The sequence below is a fragment of the Taudactylus pleione genome, unplaced genomic scaffold (genome assembly GCF_031769625.1).
Source record: "Taudactylus pleione unplaced genomic scaffold, aTauple2 ptg001092l, whole genome shotgun sequence".
Lineage (NCBI taxonomy): Eukaryota > Metazoa > Chordata > Amphibia > Anura > Myobatrachidae > Taudactylus > Taudactylus pleione.
In genome coordinates, this window is record NW_028285493.1 from 630,001 (window position 1) to 646,543 (window position 16,543).

A 16,543-nucleotide genomic window follows, 5' to 3' on the forward strand; every position below is an offset into this window, starting at 1 on the left:
AGGAAAGTCTTATTGTGCGTGGTAAGGCATTCCACAGGGTGGGTACAGCCCGAAAAAAGTCCTGTAACCGTGCGTGGGAACAAGTAATGTGTGGGGATGAGAGACGCAGATCTTGAGCAGAGCGGAGATGTCGGGTTGGAAGATATTTTGAGATGTATGTTGGTGTGGTTTGGTTAACGGCTTTATGTGTATTTTATATTGAATATGACATACATCGTAATAATATGAAAAATCCATAGTATGTATCTAGTACAGAGCTACACTGATACAGTGGACAAATGTAGTCTGTCCTTATAGAAAGGCGAGCTTCCACTAGCACACTGTGCAAATATCCACAGTACGAGAAGTGTCATATCCACAGTATGAAAAGTGTCATATCCACAGTAATGAGAAGTGTCATATCCGCAGTAATGAGAAGTGTCATATCCACAGTAATTAACACTATAAACACTCCAACCACAACACATACACTCCAACCACAACACATACACTCCAACCACAACACATACACTCCAACCACAACACATACATACAAGCCTTATACCTGGACTACCACCCGGTAAGGTGATGATGCTGCCCCCGGCGGGGTGGTCCAGCAGACTTTAACAGTCAACGAAGGTGAGCAAAACAAAGAGTAAACCAATATTCACAGCGCTAATAGGTAACATGCCGTTCTTTCCCGCCTAAAATAGCCAACGCTTAAATCACCAAACACCAATCAAAGCGAGCAAATAACGTAACATTTAGGGATGGAGGGTGGGAAGACATTAACAAAAGAGGCTCACTCCACCTCCAACCATCTCTAATATCCCTGCTAATACATACAATAATAAAGACCTATAGGCCCTAATTATCACATGATTCCCCACACAGGTCCGCCCCAGCCTAGGAGGTTTAACACTCTCCCCTCCTATACAGTCATTTAATTTATCTAACATCCAGTTGTGTGTACACAATAAAAATACCCCTTACCCAGAGGTTAAAGTGGGCAGGAACGGGTTGGAAAGGAGTTCCGTCACCTCCAGTGGTAGTTCCACCTACACCTAGTCTCTTCAGAGAAACCAGTATATAGGTAAGGAAAGAATCATGTGCAGGCAATACATAGGGGTTGTAAAAAAACATTGGGCAGCCAAGTGACATAGACTAGTTTGTGGGGACCTCATAAAAACTCAGAGGCACGGCAGAAAAATAACACTGATGATATAGAACAGTTTTTTTCTTTTAAAGTGATCTAACATTGTAGTCTCAGCCAATGGCAGGAGTGCTAAGAAAAACATCTAAAATGTATTTCACAGGGGGCTGGGGATTAGGCGGCAGGAGAGCTGAGTTCCACTATCTCTCCAGGACCACATTAAGCCCTGCCCTTACCTATATGGTGGTTTCTCTGCAACAGGGAACCTCTACAGAAACTGATCCTCCCTGGGCAGAAAGTGGCCCTGATTCAGACCCGCTCGCTGACTGAGGCAGCTCGCAGGACTGAAGGGCGTGTTTTTTTGGTCCAGCCTCCTGGCAGCTCGCTAAGCTCTAGGTGACCCCTCACCTCCCCTTGTCTCTCATCTCTATCCCCCTATTTCCCCATCTCACCATCTCTCGTCTATGTCCCCCTCACCTCCCCTTCTCTCATCTCTATCCTCCTATTTCCCCTTCTCCCCATCTCTCATCTGTGTCCCCTTCACCTCCCCTTCTCTCATCTCTATCCCCCTATTTCCCCTTCTCTCATCTCTATCCCCCTATTTCCCCTTCTCACCATCTCTCATCTGTGTCCCCCTCACCTCCCCTTCTCTCATCACTATCCCCCTATTTCCCCTTCTCACCATCTCTCATCTATATCCCAATTACCTCCCCTTCACTCATCTCTATCCCCCTATTTCCCCTTCTCTCATCTCTATCCTCCTATTTCCCCTTCTCACCATCTCTCATCTGTGTCCCCCTCACCTCCCCTTCTCTCATCTCTATCCCCCTATTTCCCCTTCTCACCATCTCTCATCTGTGTCCCCCTCACCTCCCCTTCTCTCATCTCTATCCCCCTATTTCCCCTTCTCACCATCTCTCATCTGTGTCCCCCTCACCTCCCCTTCTATCATCACTATCCTCCTATTTCCCCTTCTCACCATCTCTCATCTGTGTCCCCCTCACCTCCCCTTCTCTCATCACTATCCTCCTATTTCCCCTTCTCACCATCTCTCATCTATATCCCCCTCACCTCCCCTTGTCTCTCATCTCTATCCTCCTATTTCCCCTTCTCACCATCTCTCATCTATATCCCCCTCACCTCCCCTTGTCTCTCATCTCTATCCCCCTATTTCCCCTTCTCCCCATCTCTCATCTGTGTCCCCCTCACCTCCCCTTCTCTCATCTCTATTCCCCTATTTCCCCTTCTCCTCATCTCTCATCTATATCCCCCTCACCTCCCCTTGTCTCTCATCTCTATCCCCCTATTTCCCCTTCTCCTCATCTCTCATCTGTGTCCCCCTCACCTCCCCTTCTCTCATCTCTATCCCCCTATTTCCCCTTCTCTCATCTCTATCCCCCTATTTCCCCTTCTCTCATCTCTATCCCCCTATTTCCCCTTCTCACCATCTCTCATCTGTGTCCCCCTCACCTCCCCTTCTCTCATCTTTATCCCCCTATTTCCCCTTCTCACCATCTCTCATCTGTGTCCCCCTCACCTCCCCTTCTATCATCACTATCCTCCTATTTCCCCTTCTCACCATCTCTCATCTGTGTCCCCCTCACCTCCACTTCTCTCATCACTTTCCTCCTATTTCCCCTTCTCACCATCTCTCATCTGTGTCCCCCTCACCTCCCCTTCTCTCATCACTATCCTCCTATTTCCCCTTCTCACCATCTCTCATCTATATCCCCCTCACCTCCCCTTGTCTCTCATCTCTATCCTCCTATTTCCCCTTCTCACCATCTCTCATCTATATCCCCCTCACCTCCCCTTGTCTCTCATCTCTATCCCCCTATTTCCCCTTCTCCCCATCTCTCATCTGTGTCCCCCTCACCTCCCCTTCTCTCATCTCTATCCCCCTATTTCCCCTTCTCTCATCTCTATCCCCCTATTTCCCCTTCTCACCATCTCTCATCTGTGTCCCCCTCACCTCCCCTTCTCTCATCTCTATCCCCCTATTTCCCCTTCTCACCATCTCTCATCTGTGTCCCCCTCACCTCCCCTTCTATCATCACTATCCTCCTATTTCCCCTTCTCACCATCTCTCATCTGTGTCCCCCTCACCTCCCCTTCTATCATCACTATCCTCCTATTTCCCCTTCTCACCATCTCTCATCTGTGTCCCCCTCACCTCCCCTTCTCTCATCACTATCCTCCTATTTCCCCTTCTCACCATCTCTCATCTATATCCCCCTCACCTCCCCTTGTCTCTCATCTCTATCCTCCTATTTCCCCTTCTCACCATCTCTCATCTATATCCCCCTCACCTCCCCTTGTCTCTCATCTCTATCCCCCTATTTCCCCTTCTCCTCATCTCTCATCTGTGTCCCCCTCACCTCCCCTTCTCTCATCTCTATCCCCCTATTTCCCCTTCTCTCATCTCTATCCCCCTATTTCCCCTTCTCACCATCTCTCATCTGTGTCCCCCTCACCTCCCCTTCTATCATCACTATCCTCCTATTTCCCCTTCTCACCATCTCTCATCTGTGTCCCCCTCACCTCCCCTTCTCTCATCACTATCCTCCTATTTCCCCTTCTCACCATCTCTCATCTATATCCCCCTCACCTCCCCTTGTCTCTCATCTCTATCCTCCTATTTCCCCTTCTCACCATCTCTCATCTATATCCCCCTCACCTCCCCTTGTCTCTCATCTCTATCCCCCTATTTCCCCTTCTCCTCATCTCTCATCTGTGTCCCCCTCACCTCCCCTTCTCTCATCTCTATCCCCCTATTTCCCCTTCTCCTCATCTCTATCCCCCTATTTCCCCTTCTCTCATTTCTATCCCCCTATTTCCCCTTCTCACCATCTCTCATCTGTGTCCCCCTCACCTCCCCTTCTCTCATCTCTATCCCCCTATTTCCCCTTCTCCTCATCTCTATCCCCCTATTTCCCCTTCTCTCATTTCTATCCCCCTATTTCCCCTTCTCACCATCTCTCATCTGTGTCCCCCTCACCTCCCCTTCTCTCATCACTATCCCCCTATTTCCCCTTCTCCCCATCTCCCATCTGTGTCCCCCTCACCTCCCCTTCTCTCATCTCTATCCCCCTATTTCCCCTTCTCACCATCTCTCATCTGTGTCCCCCTCACCTCCCCTTCTCTCATCACTATCCTCCTATTTCCCCCACCATCTCTCATCTGTGTCCCCTTCACCTCCCCTTCTCTCATCACTATCCCCCTATTTCCCCTTCTCACCATCTCTCATCTGTGTCCCCCTCACCTCCCCTTCTCTCATCTCTATCCCCTATTTCCCCCACCATCTCTCATCTGTGTCCCCTTCACCTCCCCTTCTCTCATCTATATCCCCCTATTTCCCCTTCTCCCCATCTCCCATCTGTGTCCCCCTCACCTCCCCTTCTCTCATCTCTATCCCCCTATTTCCCCTTCTCACCATCTCATATCTATCCCCCTATTTCTCCTTCTCACCATCTCTCATCTGTGTCCCCCTCACCTCCCCTTCTCTCATCACTATCCCCCTATTTCCCCTTCTCACCATCTCTCATCTGTGTCCCCCTCACCTCCCCTTCTCTCATCTCTATCCTCCTATTTCCACTTCTCACCATCTCTCATCTATATCCCCCTCACCTCCCCTTGTCTCTCATCTCTATCCCCCTATTTCCCCTTCTCCTCATCTCTCATCTGTGTCCCCTCACCTCCCCTTCTCTCATCTCTATCCCCCTATTTCCCCTTCTCACCATCTCTCATCTGTGTCCCAATTACCTCCCCTTCACTCATCTCTATCCCCCTATTTCTCCTTCTCACCATCTCTCATCTGTGTCCCAATTACCTCCCCTTCACTCATCTCTATCCCCCTATTTCCCCTTCTCCCCATCTCTCATCTGTGTCCCCCTCACCTCCCCTTCTCCTCATCTCTATCCCCCTATTTCCCCTTCTCTCATTTCTATCCCCCTATTTCCCCTTCTCACCATCTCTCATCTGTGTCCCCCTCACCTCCCCTTCTCTCATCTCTATCCCCCTATTTCCCCTTCTCACCATCTCTCATCTGTGTCCCAATTACCTCCCCTTCACTCATCTCTATCCCCCTATTTCCCCTTCTCCCCATCTCTCATCTGTGTCCCCCTCACCTCCCCTTCTCTCATCTCTATCCCCTATTTCCCCCACCATCTCTCATCTGTGTCCCCTTCACCTCCCCTTCTCTCATCTCTATCCCCCTATTTCCCCTTCTCCCCATCTCCCATCTGTGTCCCCCTCACCTCCCCTTCTCTCATCTCTATCCCCCTATTTCCCCTTCTCACCATCTCATATCTATCCCCCTATTTCTCCTTCTCACCATCTCTCATCTGTGTCCCCCTCACCTCCCCTTCTCTCATCACTATCCCCCTATTTCCCCTTCTCACCATCTCTCATCTGTGTCCCCCTCACCTCCCCTTCTCTCATCTCTATCCTCCTATTTCCACTTCTCACCATCTCTCATCTATATCCCCCTCACCTCCCCTTGTCTCTCATCTCTATCCCCCTATTTCCCCTTCTCCTCATCTCTCATCTGTGTCCCCTTCACCTCCCCTTCTCTCATCTCTATCCCCCTATTTCCCCTTCTCACCATCTCTCATCTGTGTCCCAATTACCTCCCCTTCACTCATCTCTATCCCCCTATTTCCCCTTCTCCCCATCTCTCATCTGTGTCCCAATTACCTCCCCTTCACTCATCTCTATCCCCCTATTTCCCCTTCTCCCCATCTCTCATCTGTGTCCCCCTCACCTCCCCTTCTCTCATCTCTATCCCCCTATTTCCCCTTCTCCTCATCTCTATCCCCCTATTTCCCCTTCTCTCATTTCTATCCCCCTATTTCCCCTTCTCACCATCTCTCATCTGTGTCCCCCTCACCTCCCCTTCTCTCATCTCTATCCCCCTATTTCCCCTTCTCACCATCTCTCATCTGTGTCCCAATTACCTCCCCTTCACTCATCTCTATCCCCCTATTTCCCCTTCTCCCCATCTCTCATCTGTGTCCCCCTCACCTCCCCTTCTCTCATCTCTATCCCCTATTTCCCCCACCATCTCTCATCTGTGTCCCCTTCACCTCCCCTTCTCTCATCTCTATCCCCCTATTTCCCCTTCTCACCATCTCTCATCTGTGTCCCAATTACCTCCCCTTCACTCATCTCTATCCCCCTATTTCCCCTTCTCCCCATCTCTCATCTGTGTCCCAATTACCTCCCCTTCACTCATCTCTATCCCCCTATTTCCCCTTCTCCCCATCTCTCATCTGTGTCCCCTTCACCTCCCCTTCTCTCATCTCTATCCCCCTATTTCCCCTTCTCACCATCTCTCATCTGTGTCCCCCTCACCTCCCCTTCTCTCATCTCTATCCCCCTATTTCCCCTTCTCACCATCTCATCTCTATCCCCCTATTTCCCCTTCTCACCATCTCTCATCTGTGTCCCCCTCACCTCCCCTTCTCTCATCACTATCCCCCTATTTCCCCTTCTCACCATCTCATCTGTGTCCCCCTCACCTCCCCTTCTCTCATCACTATCCTCCTATTTCCACTTCTCACCATCTCTCATCTATATCCCCCTCACCTCCCCTTGTCTCTCATCTCTATCCCCCTATTTCCCCTTCTCCTCATCTCTCATCTGTGTCCCCCTCACCTCCCCTTCTCTCATCTCTATCCCCCTATTTCCCCTTCTCACCATCTCTCATCTGTGTCCCCCTCACCTCCCCTTCTCTCATCACTATCCTCCTATTTCCACTTCTCACCATCTCTCATCTATATCCCCCTCACCTCCCCTTGTCTCTCATCTCTATCCCCCTATTTCCCCTTCTCCTCATCTCTCATCTGTGTCCCCCTCACCTCCCCTTCTCTCATCTCTATCCCCCTATTTCCCCTTCTCTCATCTCTATCCCCCTATTTCCCCTTCTCTCATCTCTATCCCCCTATTTCCCCTTCTCTCATCTCTATCCCCCTATTTCCCCTTCTCTCATCTCTATCCCCCTATTTCCCCTTCTCTCATCTCTATCCCCCTATTTCCCCTTCTCTCATCTCTATCCCCCTATTTCCCCTTCTCTCATCTCTATCCCCCTATTTCCCCTTCTCTCATCTCTATCCCCCTATTTCCCCTTCTCTCATCTCTATCCCCCTATTTCCCCTTCTCTCATCTCTATCCCCCTATTTCCCCTTCTCTCATCTCTATCCCCCTATTTCCCCTTCTCTCATCTCTATCCCCCTATTTCCCCTTCTCTCATCTCTATCCCCCTATTTCCCCTTCTCTCATCTCTATCCCCCTATTTCCCCTTCTCTCATCTCTATCCCCCTATTTCCCCTTCTCTCATCTCTATCCCCCTATTTCCCCTTCTCTCATCTCTATCCCCCTATTTCCCCTTCTCTCATCTCTATCCCCCTATTTCCCCTTCTCTCATCTCTATCCCCCTATTTCCCCTTCTCTCATCTCTATCCCCCTATTTCCCCTTCTCTCATCTCTATCCCCCTATTTCCCCTTCTCTCATCTCTATCCCCCTATTTCCCCTTCTCTCATCTCTATCCCCCTATTTCCCCTTCTCTCATCTCTATCCCCCTATTTCCCCTTCTCTCATCTCTATCCCCCTATTTCCCCTTCTCACATCTCTATCCCCCTATTTCCCCTTCTCACCATCTCTCATCTGTGTCCCCCTCACCTCCCCTTCTCTCATCTCTATCCCCCTATTTCCCCTTCTCCTCATCTCTATCCCCCTATTTCCCCTTCTCCTCATCTCTATCCCCCTATTTCCCCTTCTCACCATCTCTCATCTGTGTCCCCCTCACCTCCCCTTCTCTCATCTCTATCCCCCTATTTCCCCTTCTCCCCATCTCTCATCTGTGTCCCCCTCACCTCCCCTTCTCTCATCTCTATCCCCCTATTTCCCCTGCTCACCATCTCTCATCTGTGTCCCCCTCACCTCCCCTTCTCTCATCTCTATCCCCCTATTTCCCCTTCTCCTCATCTCTATCCCCCTATTTCCCCTTCTCACCATCTCTCATCTGTGTCCCCCTCACCTCCCCTTCTCTCATCTCTATCCCCCTATTTCCCCTTCTCCCCATCTCTCATCTGTGTCCCCCTCACCTCCCCTTCTCTCATCTCTATCCCCCTATTTCCCCTGCTCACCATCTCTCATCTGTGTCCCCCTCACCTCCCCTTCTCTCATCTCTATCCCCCTATTTCCCCTTCTCCTCATCTCTATCCCCCTATTTCCCCTTCTCCTCATCTCTATCCCCCTATTTCCCCTTCTCCTCATCTCTATCCCCCTATTTCCCCTTCTCACCATCTCTATCCCCCTATTTCCCCTTCTCACCATCTCTCATCTGTGTCCCCCTCACCTCTTCTCTCATCTCTATCCCCCTATTTCCCCTTCTCCTCATCTCTCATCTTTGTCCCCCTCACCTCCCCTTCTCTCATCTCTATCCCCCTATTTCCCCTTCTCCTCATCTCTCATCTGTGTCCCCCTTGCCTCCCCTTCTCTCATCACTATCCTCCTATTTCCCCTTCTCACCATCTCTCATCTGTGTCCCCCTCGCCTCCCCTTCTCTCATCACTATCCTCCTCGTTCCCCTTCTCACCATCTCTCATCTGTGTCCCCCTCACTTCCCCTTCTCTCGTCTCTATCCCCCTATTTCCCCTCGGGTGTCGGCGATTGCGACACGAGTGAGGATGATTCTGGGAGTCTGCCATCCAGTGAGAGCTGCTAGACACACCCCTATGTAATAACAATGAAGGCTTAGTTTATGGGTTCTGTAGGGGGTAGAGTAGCAGAAGTTAGGATACACTGCAGTAGTTAGTGTGCTGAGTTTAGGGGCTCTTTATATTGGGGTGGGGCACAGAGTAGCCTGACATTGGAGTGTTGCAAGAGGTTGGGGCAGAGCAGGCTGAGTTAGGGGGTACTAAAGTCATTTGAGGTGCAGAATGGGAAGGCATATGTAAGAAAGGAATGCATTAGCAGATATATATTCTCTGATTGTTCTCTGAGCTGCAGTAATGGCACCAAATAACTCATTAACCTGATGTAATAAAATGGGATGCTGGGAATTTTAGAAGTTACAGTATTCTACCCCCAATGTCTTCTTATTCTAATAAAGCCACATTTCTAGGTGTTTGGATCTGAAGGTAGAAAAGAAATGCCCTGCTTCTGTCTTTACAGGGACAACAGAACGGGTCTGTTTGGTGCAAGGAACAGCAGAGGCTCTGCTTTCTGTACATAATTTCATTGCAGAGAAAGTGCGGGAGGTACCACAAGGAACAGCCAAAAGCGACCTTGGAGTCCTTATTCCCACCCAAAACAACATGAGTGTGGAGCGTGCCAAGCAGGTCTGTCATGTGACTGTTACCCATCCCATACGTCATATACAAAGCAGCTGTATGTACTAACCATCCCATGCAAAGCAGCCGTATGTACTAAGTACTGACTAAACCATGTTATACACGCAGCATCTGATGTTTCTCTCCTAATTCTTTCCCAGGCCAAACTCATCGTTCCCAACACAACAGCTGGTCTGATCATTGGCAAAGGTGGTGCCACTGTTCGGAGCATAATGGAGGAATCTGGGGCCTGGGTCCAGCTCTCACAGAAACCTGCAGGACCAAATCTTCAGGAACGAGTGGTGACAGTGAGTGGGGAAGCTGGTCAGGTTGAACGTGCTGTGCGAAGCATTATACACAAAGCACGAGAGGATCCACCTCAGGGTACCTCCCATCTCAACATCAGCTACATCAACTCACAGGGTCCTGTGGCCAACTCCAACCCTACAGGATCACCTTATGCTGGAGGGATTGCAGAAGCAGCCATTGCCCCCTTTCCAGCTGCACCACCAGCTCCACCAGCAATCTCAGGTGGAGACCTCTTAGCCATCTCTACAGCCCTAAATACTTTGGCCAGTTATGGTTACAGCACAGGTTTGGGTTTCAACCCCTTGGTGGGTGGTGTCCACCCAGCAGCTGTCAGTTTGCTTGCATCTTACACTGGGGAAACTGGTCCAGCTCTGGGGCTTGGAGGGGGAGGGATTCTAATGGAGAAGTTGGCTGCAGAAAGTGTTACAGGCAAGGAAACTCTTGAGATGGCTGTCCCAGAAACACTGGTAGGGGCAATACTGGGAAAAGGTGGTAAGACACTGGTTGAATACCAAGAACTGACAGGAGCTCGAATCCAGATCTCAAAGAAAGGGGAATTTGTCCCAGGAACAAGAAGCAGAAAGGTGACCATCACAGGACCTCCAGGTGCAACACAAGCGGCACAGTATCTCATTGGGCAGAGAGTGGCTTACGAGCAAGGTGTGCGGTCTAGCAACCCGCAAAAAGTGGGGTAAAAAGAGACATGAGGTTGGGAAATTGGAGGGTGCGTGTGGGGGAAAAGATAATATAATGGGGAGAAAGAGATGAGAACCTCTAGGTTTGGAAATGTTTGTGTGAGGGATAATGGGAGCTTGAACCTTCATGGCAGCAGGACCTGATCAGCGTGTACTGTAAGGTAATAGGAACAGATCTGTTTATTATGCTCCTCGAAGGCTACAAAGCTCAAGGGCAGAAGGTAAAGTGTTATATTAACCCTAAAAATGTGAATATTCCAATTTTTATCAAAAACAATAGCAATAAGAGCAGATTTTGCACTGAAATGTCCAGTCCATATATGCGCCACTCTCCATACCACCTGCGTGACACAGAGAGGGGTTATATGCACCAGGCGCCGTACAGATGACGGAGATATCGCTGTCTGTCTCTATCAGTACTCCCAGAGAAGTTGTCTGTTCATTAATTACACGGTGACACAGAGACTGTGCATAGATGGTATGGGAATTTCATGTACGCAAGAGCATCCCACAGACCCACATGTGTGCCAAATACAGTCTATACCTAGAACTAGTGCCAAAACCCAGAGTGCCCCCTGCACGTAGCCACCTCTTCGATAGGAACCTCGAGGGCTGGTATAGCAGACTGGCCGATCTTACTCCCTTCTGCTGCTTCTGTGGTAAAATAAAAAGCCAAAATTGTACTTTGTAACGCAGATGTAGATATTTCTTGAGGTTATAAAAAGGAAATGGCTCAATTTTGTGTAAAAACTGGCAAAATCCATTAAATCTATTAAAGAACTTGTTTTGGTGCAAACGGTGCGACCATACGCTTCTATCTATGGGAATATCAGGCTGCATTACAGCATCCCATGGCAGGAGACAAGCAGGGGTACTATGCCTGATAACGCCCCACACACCAAGCTACAGATCACTACAGGACTCAGGGATCTATGTACTAAGCCTTGGACAGAGATAAAGGCCCTCATTCAGAGGCGGTCGCAAGAAGCGAGCGCTTGTTCTGAATGAGGGCGGCGTCCTGGTCGCTAGTTAAGCTTTAGGTTACCACCCACAGCTTTAGTGACCGACCAGGTTGATGGTCAAGACCCTAAGGTTGGGTCTCGGCAACCGCAAGCCCCAGGGAGTTTCCTGCTCTGATCGAGCAGGAAACTCCCCACTGACATCACTGCTGATGTCAGTGCGGCCACCCACAAAACGGCAAGCATTCCTTAAGGAACGCCTCAGTTTGTGTAGCCACCACTCCCCCCCCCCCCCGCCCACAAAACGGATCGAGTGGTTGATCAACATCCCCTTTTGTAGTGAGCTCCGGATCGAGAGAATTTCTCTCTCGCTCCGGGGCTTGCGTACGCAGGGCCTAAACATTGACCCGGTTGCGATCGCTCATCGCTTGCGACCGGGTCTGAATGAGGTCCAAAGTGCCAACAGATCAACACCTGTCATTTTTCACACACAGCTAGAAGCTAATTGGTTGGTACTATGGGCCTGATTCAGAAGCGCTCGTAGCGAGCGATGTTTTGCAATGTGCGCATGTGTATGTATCACAGTGTGCGTGCGTGAAGTAGTGCAAGCGATCGCCAAGTACTCGCTCGCCCAGCATAGACAGCCCAGCTGAATTAGTGACAGGAGAAGCCGTTTGTGGGTAGTAACAGGGGCTGGACATTATAAACGGAGGTGTGGAGGTGCGAATGCTGGCGTGGCTGAGAATCATAACGCCGTTTCAGAGGCGTGCATAATTTACAGGCAGCGTCATAGTACACGTCACCTGGTTGAATTATACACTAAAGTGCTTGCGGCAAGGTATAGTCAACATGAAGCGCTGCGAGCACATGTACCAATGTTTTCATGCACTTCCAGGAGATGACGTGCGCAAGTGGCGTCTTATGAATGGCTGATGGGCGGCTACATACACAAAGTGATCGCACACCAAGACATAGTCGGCGTGCTAATGCCTTGCCGTGAGATCGCCTGCCTTGCTGTGCGTGCGCTGGGCTTGCATACGCTGGGAGCGAGTGGCTCTGAATCAGGACTTATATCTCCATCCACTCTCTCTCCAAGGCGTTAGTACATACACCTCAGACACACCTGCAGTCTGTCTACCCATATGGTCGGAACAGTCTCCATACTAGCTTATGCTAATGGGAGAACCATGTGGAACATCCATGCATCTGCATATGGAACGCCAGCCCGATCCCATTGTTTACCCACCTGGAGCCGCAGCTGTCATCATTAGTACCTGGACCTGCACCAATGACTGCAACAGACGGCTCTGATACAGGCGTCCCATCGTCCACATGATACTGCAGTTGGGATACACGACTACGTTACCCGTCCAATCAATCTGTCTGCACTAGTGATCTCCAAACAGGGGGCTATGCCTGATCACCACGTGCGCACACACAGAGTTCTTTCTACGGCACGGTATGCCAAAATCCGCGACATGTATCTGTGACCCCCCCCCTCCACCCAATCCAGAATAAGGCACAATGTGTGTAATCACTGCGCCTGGGTTATAGAGGAATATAATATATAGTATATACACAGTACAGAGCCCATCTGACATGTACCTGTGCCTGGGTTATAGAGGAATATAATCAGGGTTGCCTACCTATAATATTCTCTTCCCGGGAGAAGCCCGGGTAAGAGATGCAGCAGGGGGCCGACGGGGGCGGGGCTTGATGATTCGCATCATTAAGCACCGCCCCCTCGCGGTAAAATTGCCGCGATTGGGCACAATTTACATAGGGGGTGGGGCCAAATGCGGTGATTCATGCAGAATCACAGCTTAAGCCCCGCCCCTTCACGGAGACCCGCGATCGCTGCGGGTATTCTCCTAATTCTGCCCACTTCACTAGGAAGTGGGCAGAATGTGGGAGAAATGCCTACCCTTCCGGGGGGTGCGGGGGGTTACCCGAAAAATCGGGAGCCTCCCGCGAAAACCGGGAGGGTAGGCATGTATGAATATAATATACTGTATATATACACAGTACAGAGCCCATGTGACATGTACCTGTGCCTGGGTTATAGAGGAATATAATATATAGTATATACAGTACAGAGCCCTTCTGACATGTACCTGTGCCTGGGTTACAGAGGAATATAATATATAGTATATACACACAGTACAGAGCCCATCTGACATGTACCTGTCCCTGGGTTATAGAGGAATATAATATATAGTATATACAGTACAGAGCCCATCTGACATGTACCTGTGCCTCGGTTATAGAGGAATATAATATATAGTATATACACAGTACAGAGCCCATCTGACATGTACCTGGGTTATAGAGGAATATAATATATAGCATATATACACAGTACAGACCCCATCTGACATGTACCTGTGCCTGGGTTATAGAGGAAGATAATATATAGTATATACACAGTACAGAGCCCATCTGACATGTACCTGTGCCTGGGTTATAGAGGAATATAATATATAGTATATACACAGTACAGAGCCCATCTGACATGTACCTGTGCCTGGGTTATAGAGGAATATAATATATAGAATATATACAGTTATACACACAGTACAGAGCCCATCTGACATGTACCTGTGCCTGGGTTATAGAGGAAGATAATATATAGAATATACACAGTACAGAGCCCATCTGACATGTACCTGTGCCTCGGTTATAGAGGAATATAATATATAGTATATACACAGTACAGAGCCCATCTGACATGTACCTGGGTTATAGAGGAATATAATATATAGCATATATACACAGTACAGACCCCATCTGACATGTACCTGTGCCTGGGTTATAGAGGAAGATAATATATAGTATATACACAGTACAGAGCCCATGTGACATGTACCTGTGCCTGGGTTATAGAGGAATATAATATATAGTATATACACAGTACAGAGCCCATCTGACATGTACCTGTGCCTGGGTTATAGAGGAATATAATATATAGTATATACAGTACAGAGCCCTTCTGACATGTACCTGTGCCTGGGTTACAGAGGAATATAATATATAGTATATACACACAGTACAGAGCCCATCTGACATGTACCTGTCCCTGGGTTATAGAGGAATATAATATATAGTATATACAGTACAGAGCCCATCTGACATGTACCTGTGCCTCGGTTATAGAGGAATATAATATATAGTATATACACAGTACAGAGCCCATCTGACATGTACCTGGGTTATAGAGGAATATAATATATAGCATATATACACAGTACAGACCCCATCTGACATGTACCTGTGCCTGGGTTATAGAGGAAGATAATATATAGTATATACACAGTACAGAGCCCATCTGACATGTACCTGTGCCTGGGTTATAGAGGAATATAATATATAGTATATACACAGTACAGAGCCCATCTGACATGTACCTGTGCCTGGGTTATAGAGGAATATAATATATAGAATATATACAGTTATACACACAGTACAGAGCCCATCTGACATGTACCTGTGCCTGGGTTATAGAGGAAGATAATATATAGAATATACACAGTACAGAGCCCATCTGACATGAACCTGTGCCTGGGTTATAGAGGAATATAATATATAGTATATATACACAGTACAGAGCCCATCTGACATGTACCTGTGCCTGGGTTATAGAGGAATATAATATATAGTATATATGCACAGTACAGAGCCCATCTGACATGTACCTGTGCCTGGGTTATAGAGGAATATAATATATAGTATATATACACAGTGCAGAGCCCATCTGACATGTGCCTGGGTTATAGAGGAATATAATATATAGTATATACACAGTACAGAGCCCATCTGACATGTACCTGTGCCTGGGTTATGGAAGAATATAATATATAGTATATACAGTACAGAGCCCATCTGACATGTACCTGTGCCTGGGTTATAGACGATTATAATATATAGTATATATACATAGTACAGAGCCCATCTGACATGTACCTGTGCCCGGGTTATAGAGGAATATAATATATAGTATATATACACAGTACAGAGCCCATCTGACATGTACCTGTGCCTGGGTTATAGAGGAATATAATATATAGTATATATGCACAGTACAGAGCCCATCTGACATGTACCTGTGCCTGGGTTATAGAGGAATATAATATATAGTATATACACAGTACAGAGCCCATCTGACATGTACCTGTGCCTGGGTTATAGAGGAATATAATATATAGTATATACACAGTACAGAGCCCATCTGACATGTACCTCTGCCTGGGTTATAGAGGAATATAATATATAGTATATATACACAGTACAGAGCCCATCTGACATGTACCTGTGCCTGGGTTATAGAGGAATATAATATATAGTATATACACAGTACAGAGCCCATCTGACATGTACCTGTGCCTGGGTTACAGAGGAATATAATATATAGTATATATAGACAGTACAGAGCCCATCTGACATGTACCTGTGCCTGGGTTACAGAGGAATATAATATATAGTATATATACACAGTACAGAGCCCATCTGACATGTACCTGTGCCTGGGTTATAGAAGAATATAATATATAGTATATACAGTACAGAGCCCATCTGACATGTACCTGTGCCTGGGTTATAGACGATTATAATATATAGTATATATACACAGTACAGAGCCCATCTGACATGTACCTGTGCCTGGGTTACAGAGGAATATAATATATAGTATATATACACAGTACAGAGCCCATCTGACATGTACCTGTGCCTGGGTTATAGAGGAATATAATATATAGTATATACACACAGTACAGAGCCCATCTGACATGTACCTGGGTTATAGAGGAAAAGAATATATAGTATATATACACAGTACAGAGCCCATCTGACATGTACATGTGCCTGGGTTATAGAGGAATATAATATATAGTATATATACACAGTACAGAGCCCATCTGACATGTACCTGTGCCTGGGTTATAGAGGAATATAATATATAGTATATATGCACAGTACAGAGCCCATCTGACATGTACCTGTGCCTGGGTTATAGAGGAATATAATATATAGTATATATACACAGTGCAGAGCCCATCTGACATGTGCCTGGGTTATAGAGGAATATAATATATAGTATATACACAGTACAGAGCCCA

The 16,543-nt window shown here is 47.8% G+C and overlaps 1 protein-coding gene across 5 annotated transcripts in view; it reads left to right on the forward strand.

The window, feature by feature from the left end:
• Positions 1 to 11,362, forward strand: part of LOC148453761 (RNA-binding protein Nova-2-like) — a 108,610-nt gene extending 97,248 nt beyond the window's left edge. For all 5 annotated transcript variants that reach the window (XM_088461759.1, XM_088461761.1, XM_088461760.1 and 2 more), the window contains 2 exons: positions 9,309 to 9,475; positions 9,628 to 11,362. In XM_088461759.1, coding sequence (XP_088317885.1) covers positions 9,309 to 9,475; positions 9,628 to 10,470 — 1,010 coding nt within the window. In that variant the 3' untranslated portion in view covers positions 10,471 to 11,362. The remainder of the gene's footprint in view (positions 1 to 9,308; positions 9,476 to 9,627) is intronic.
• The last annotated feature ends 5,181 nt before the right edge of the window (positions 11,363 to 16,543 follow it).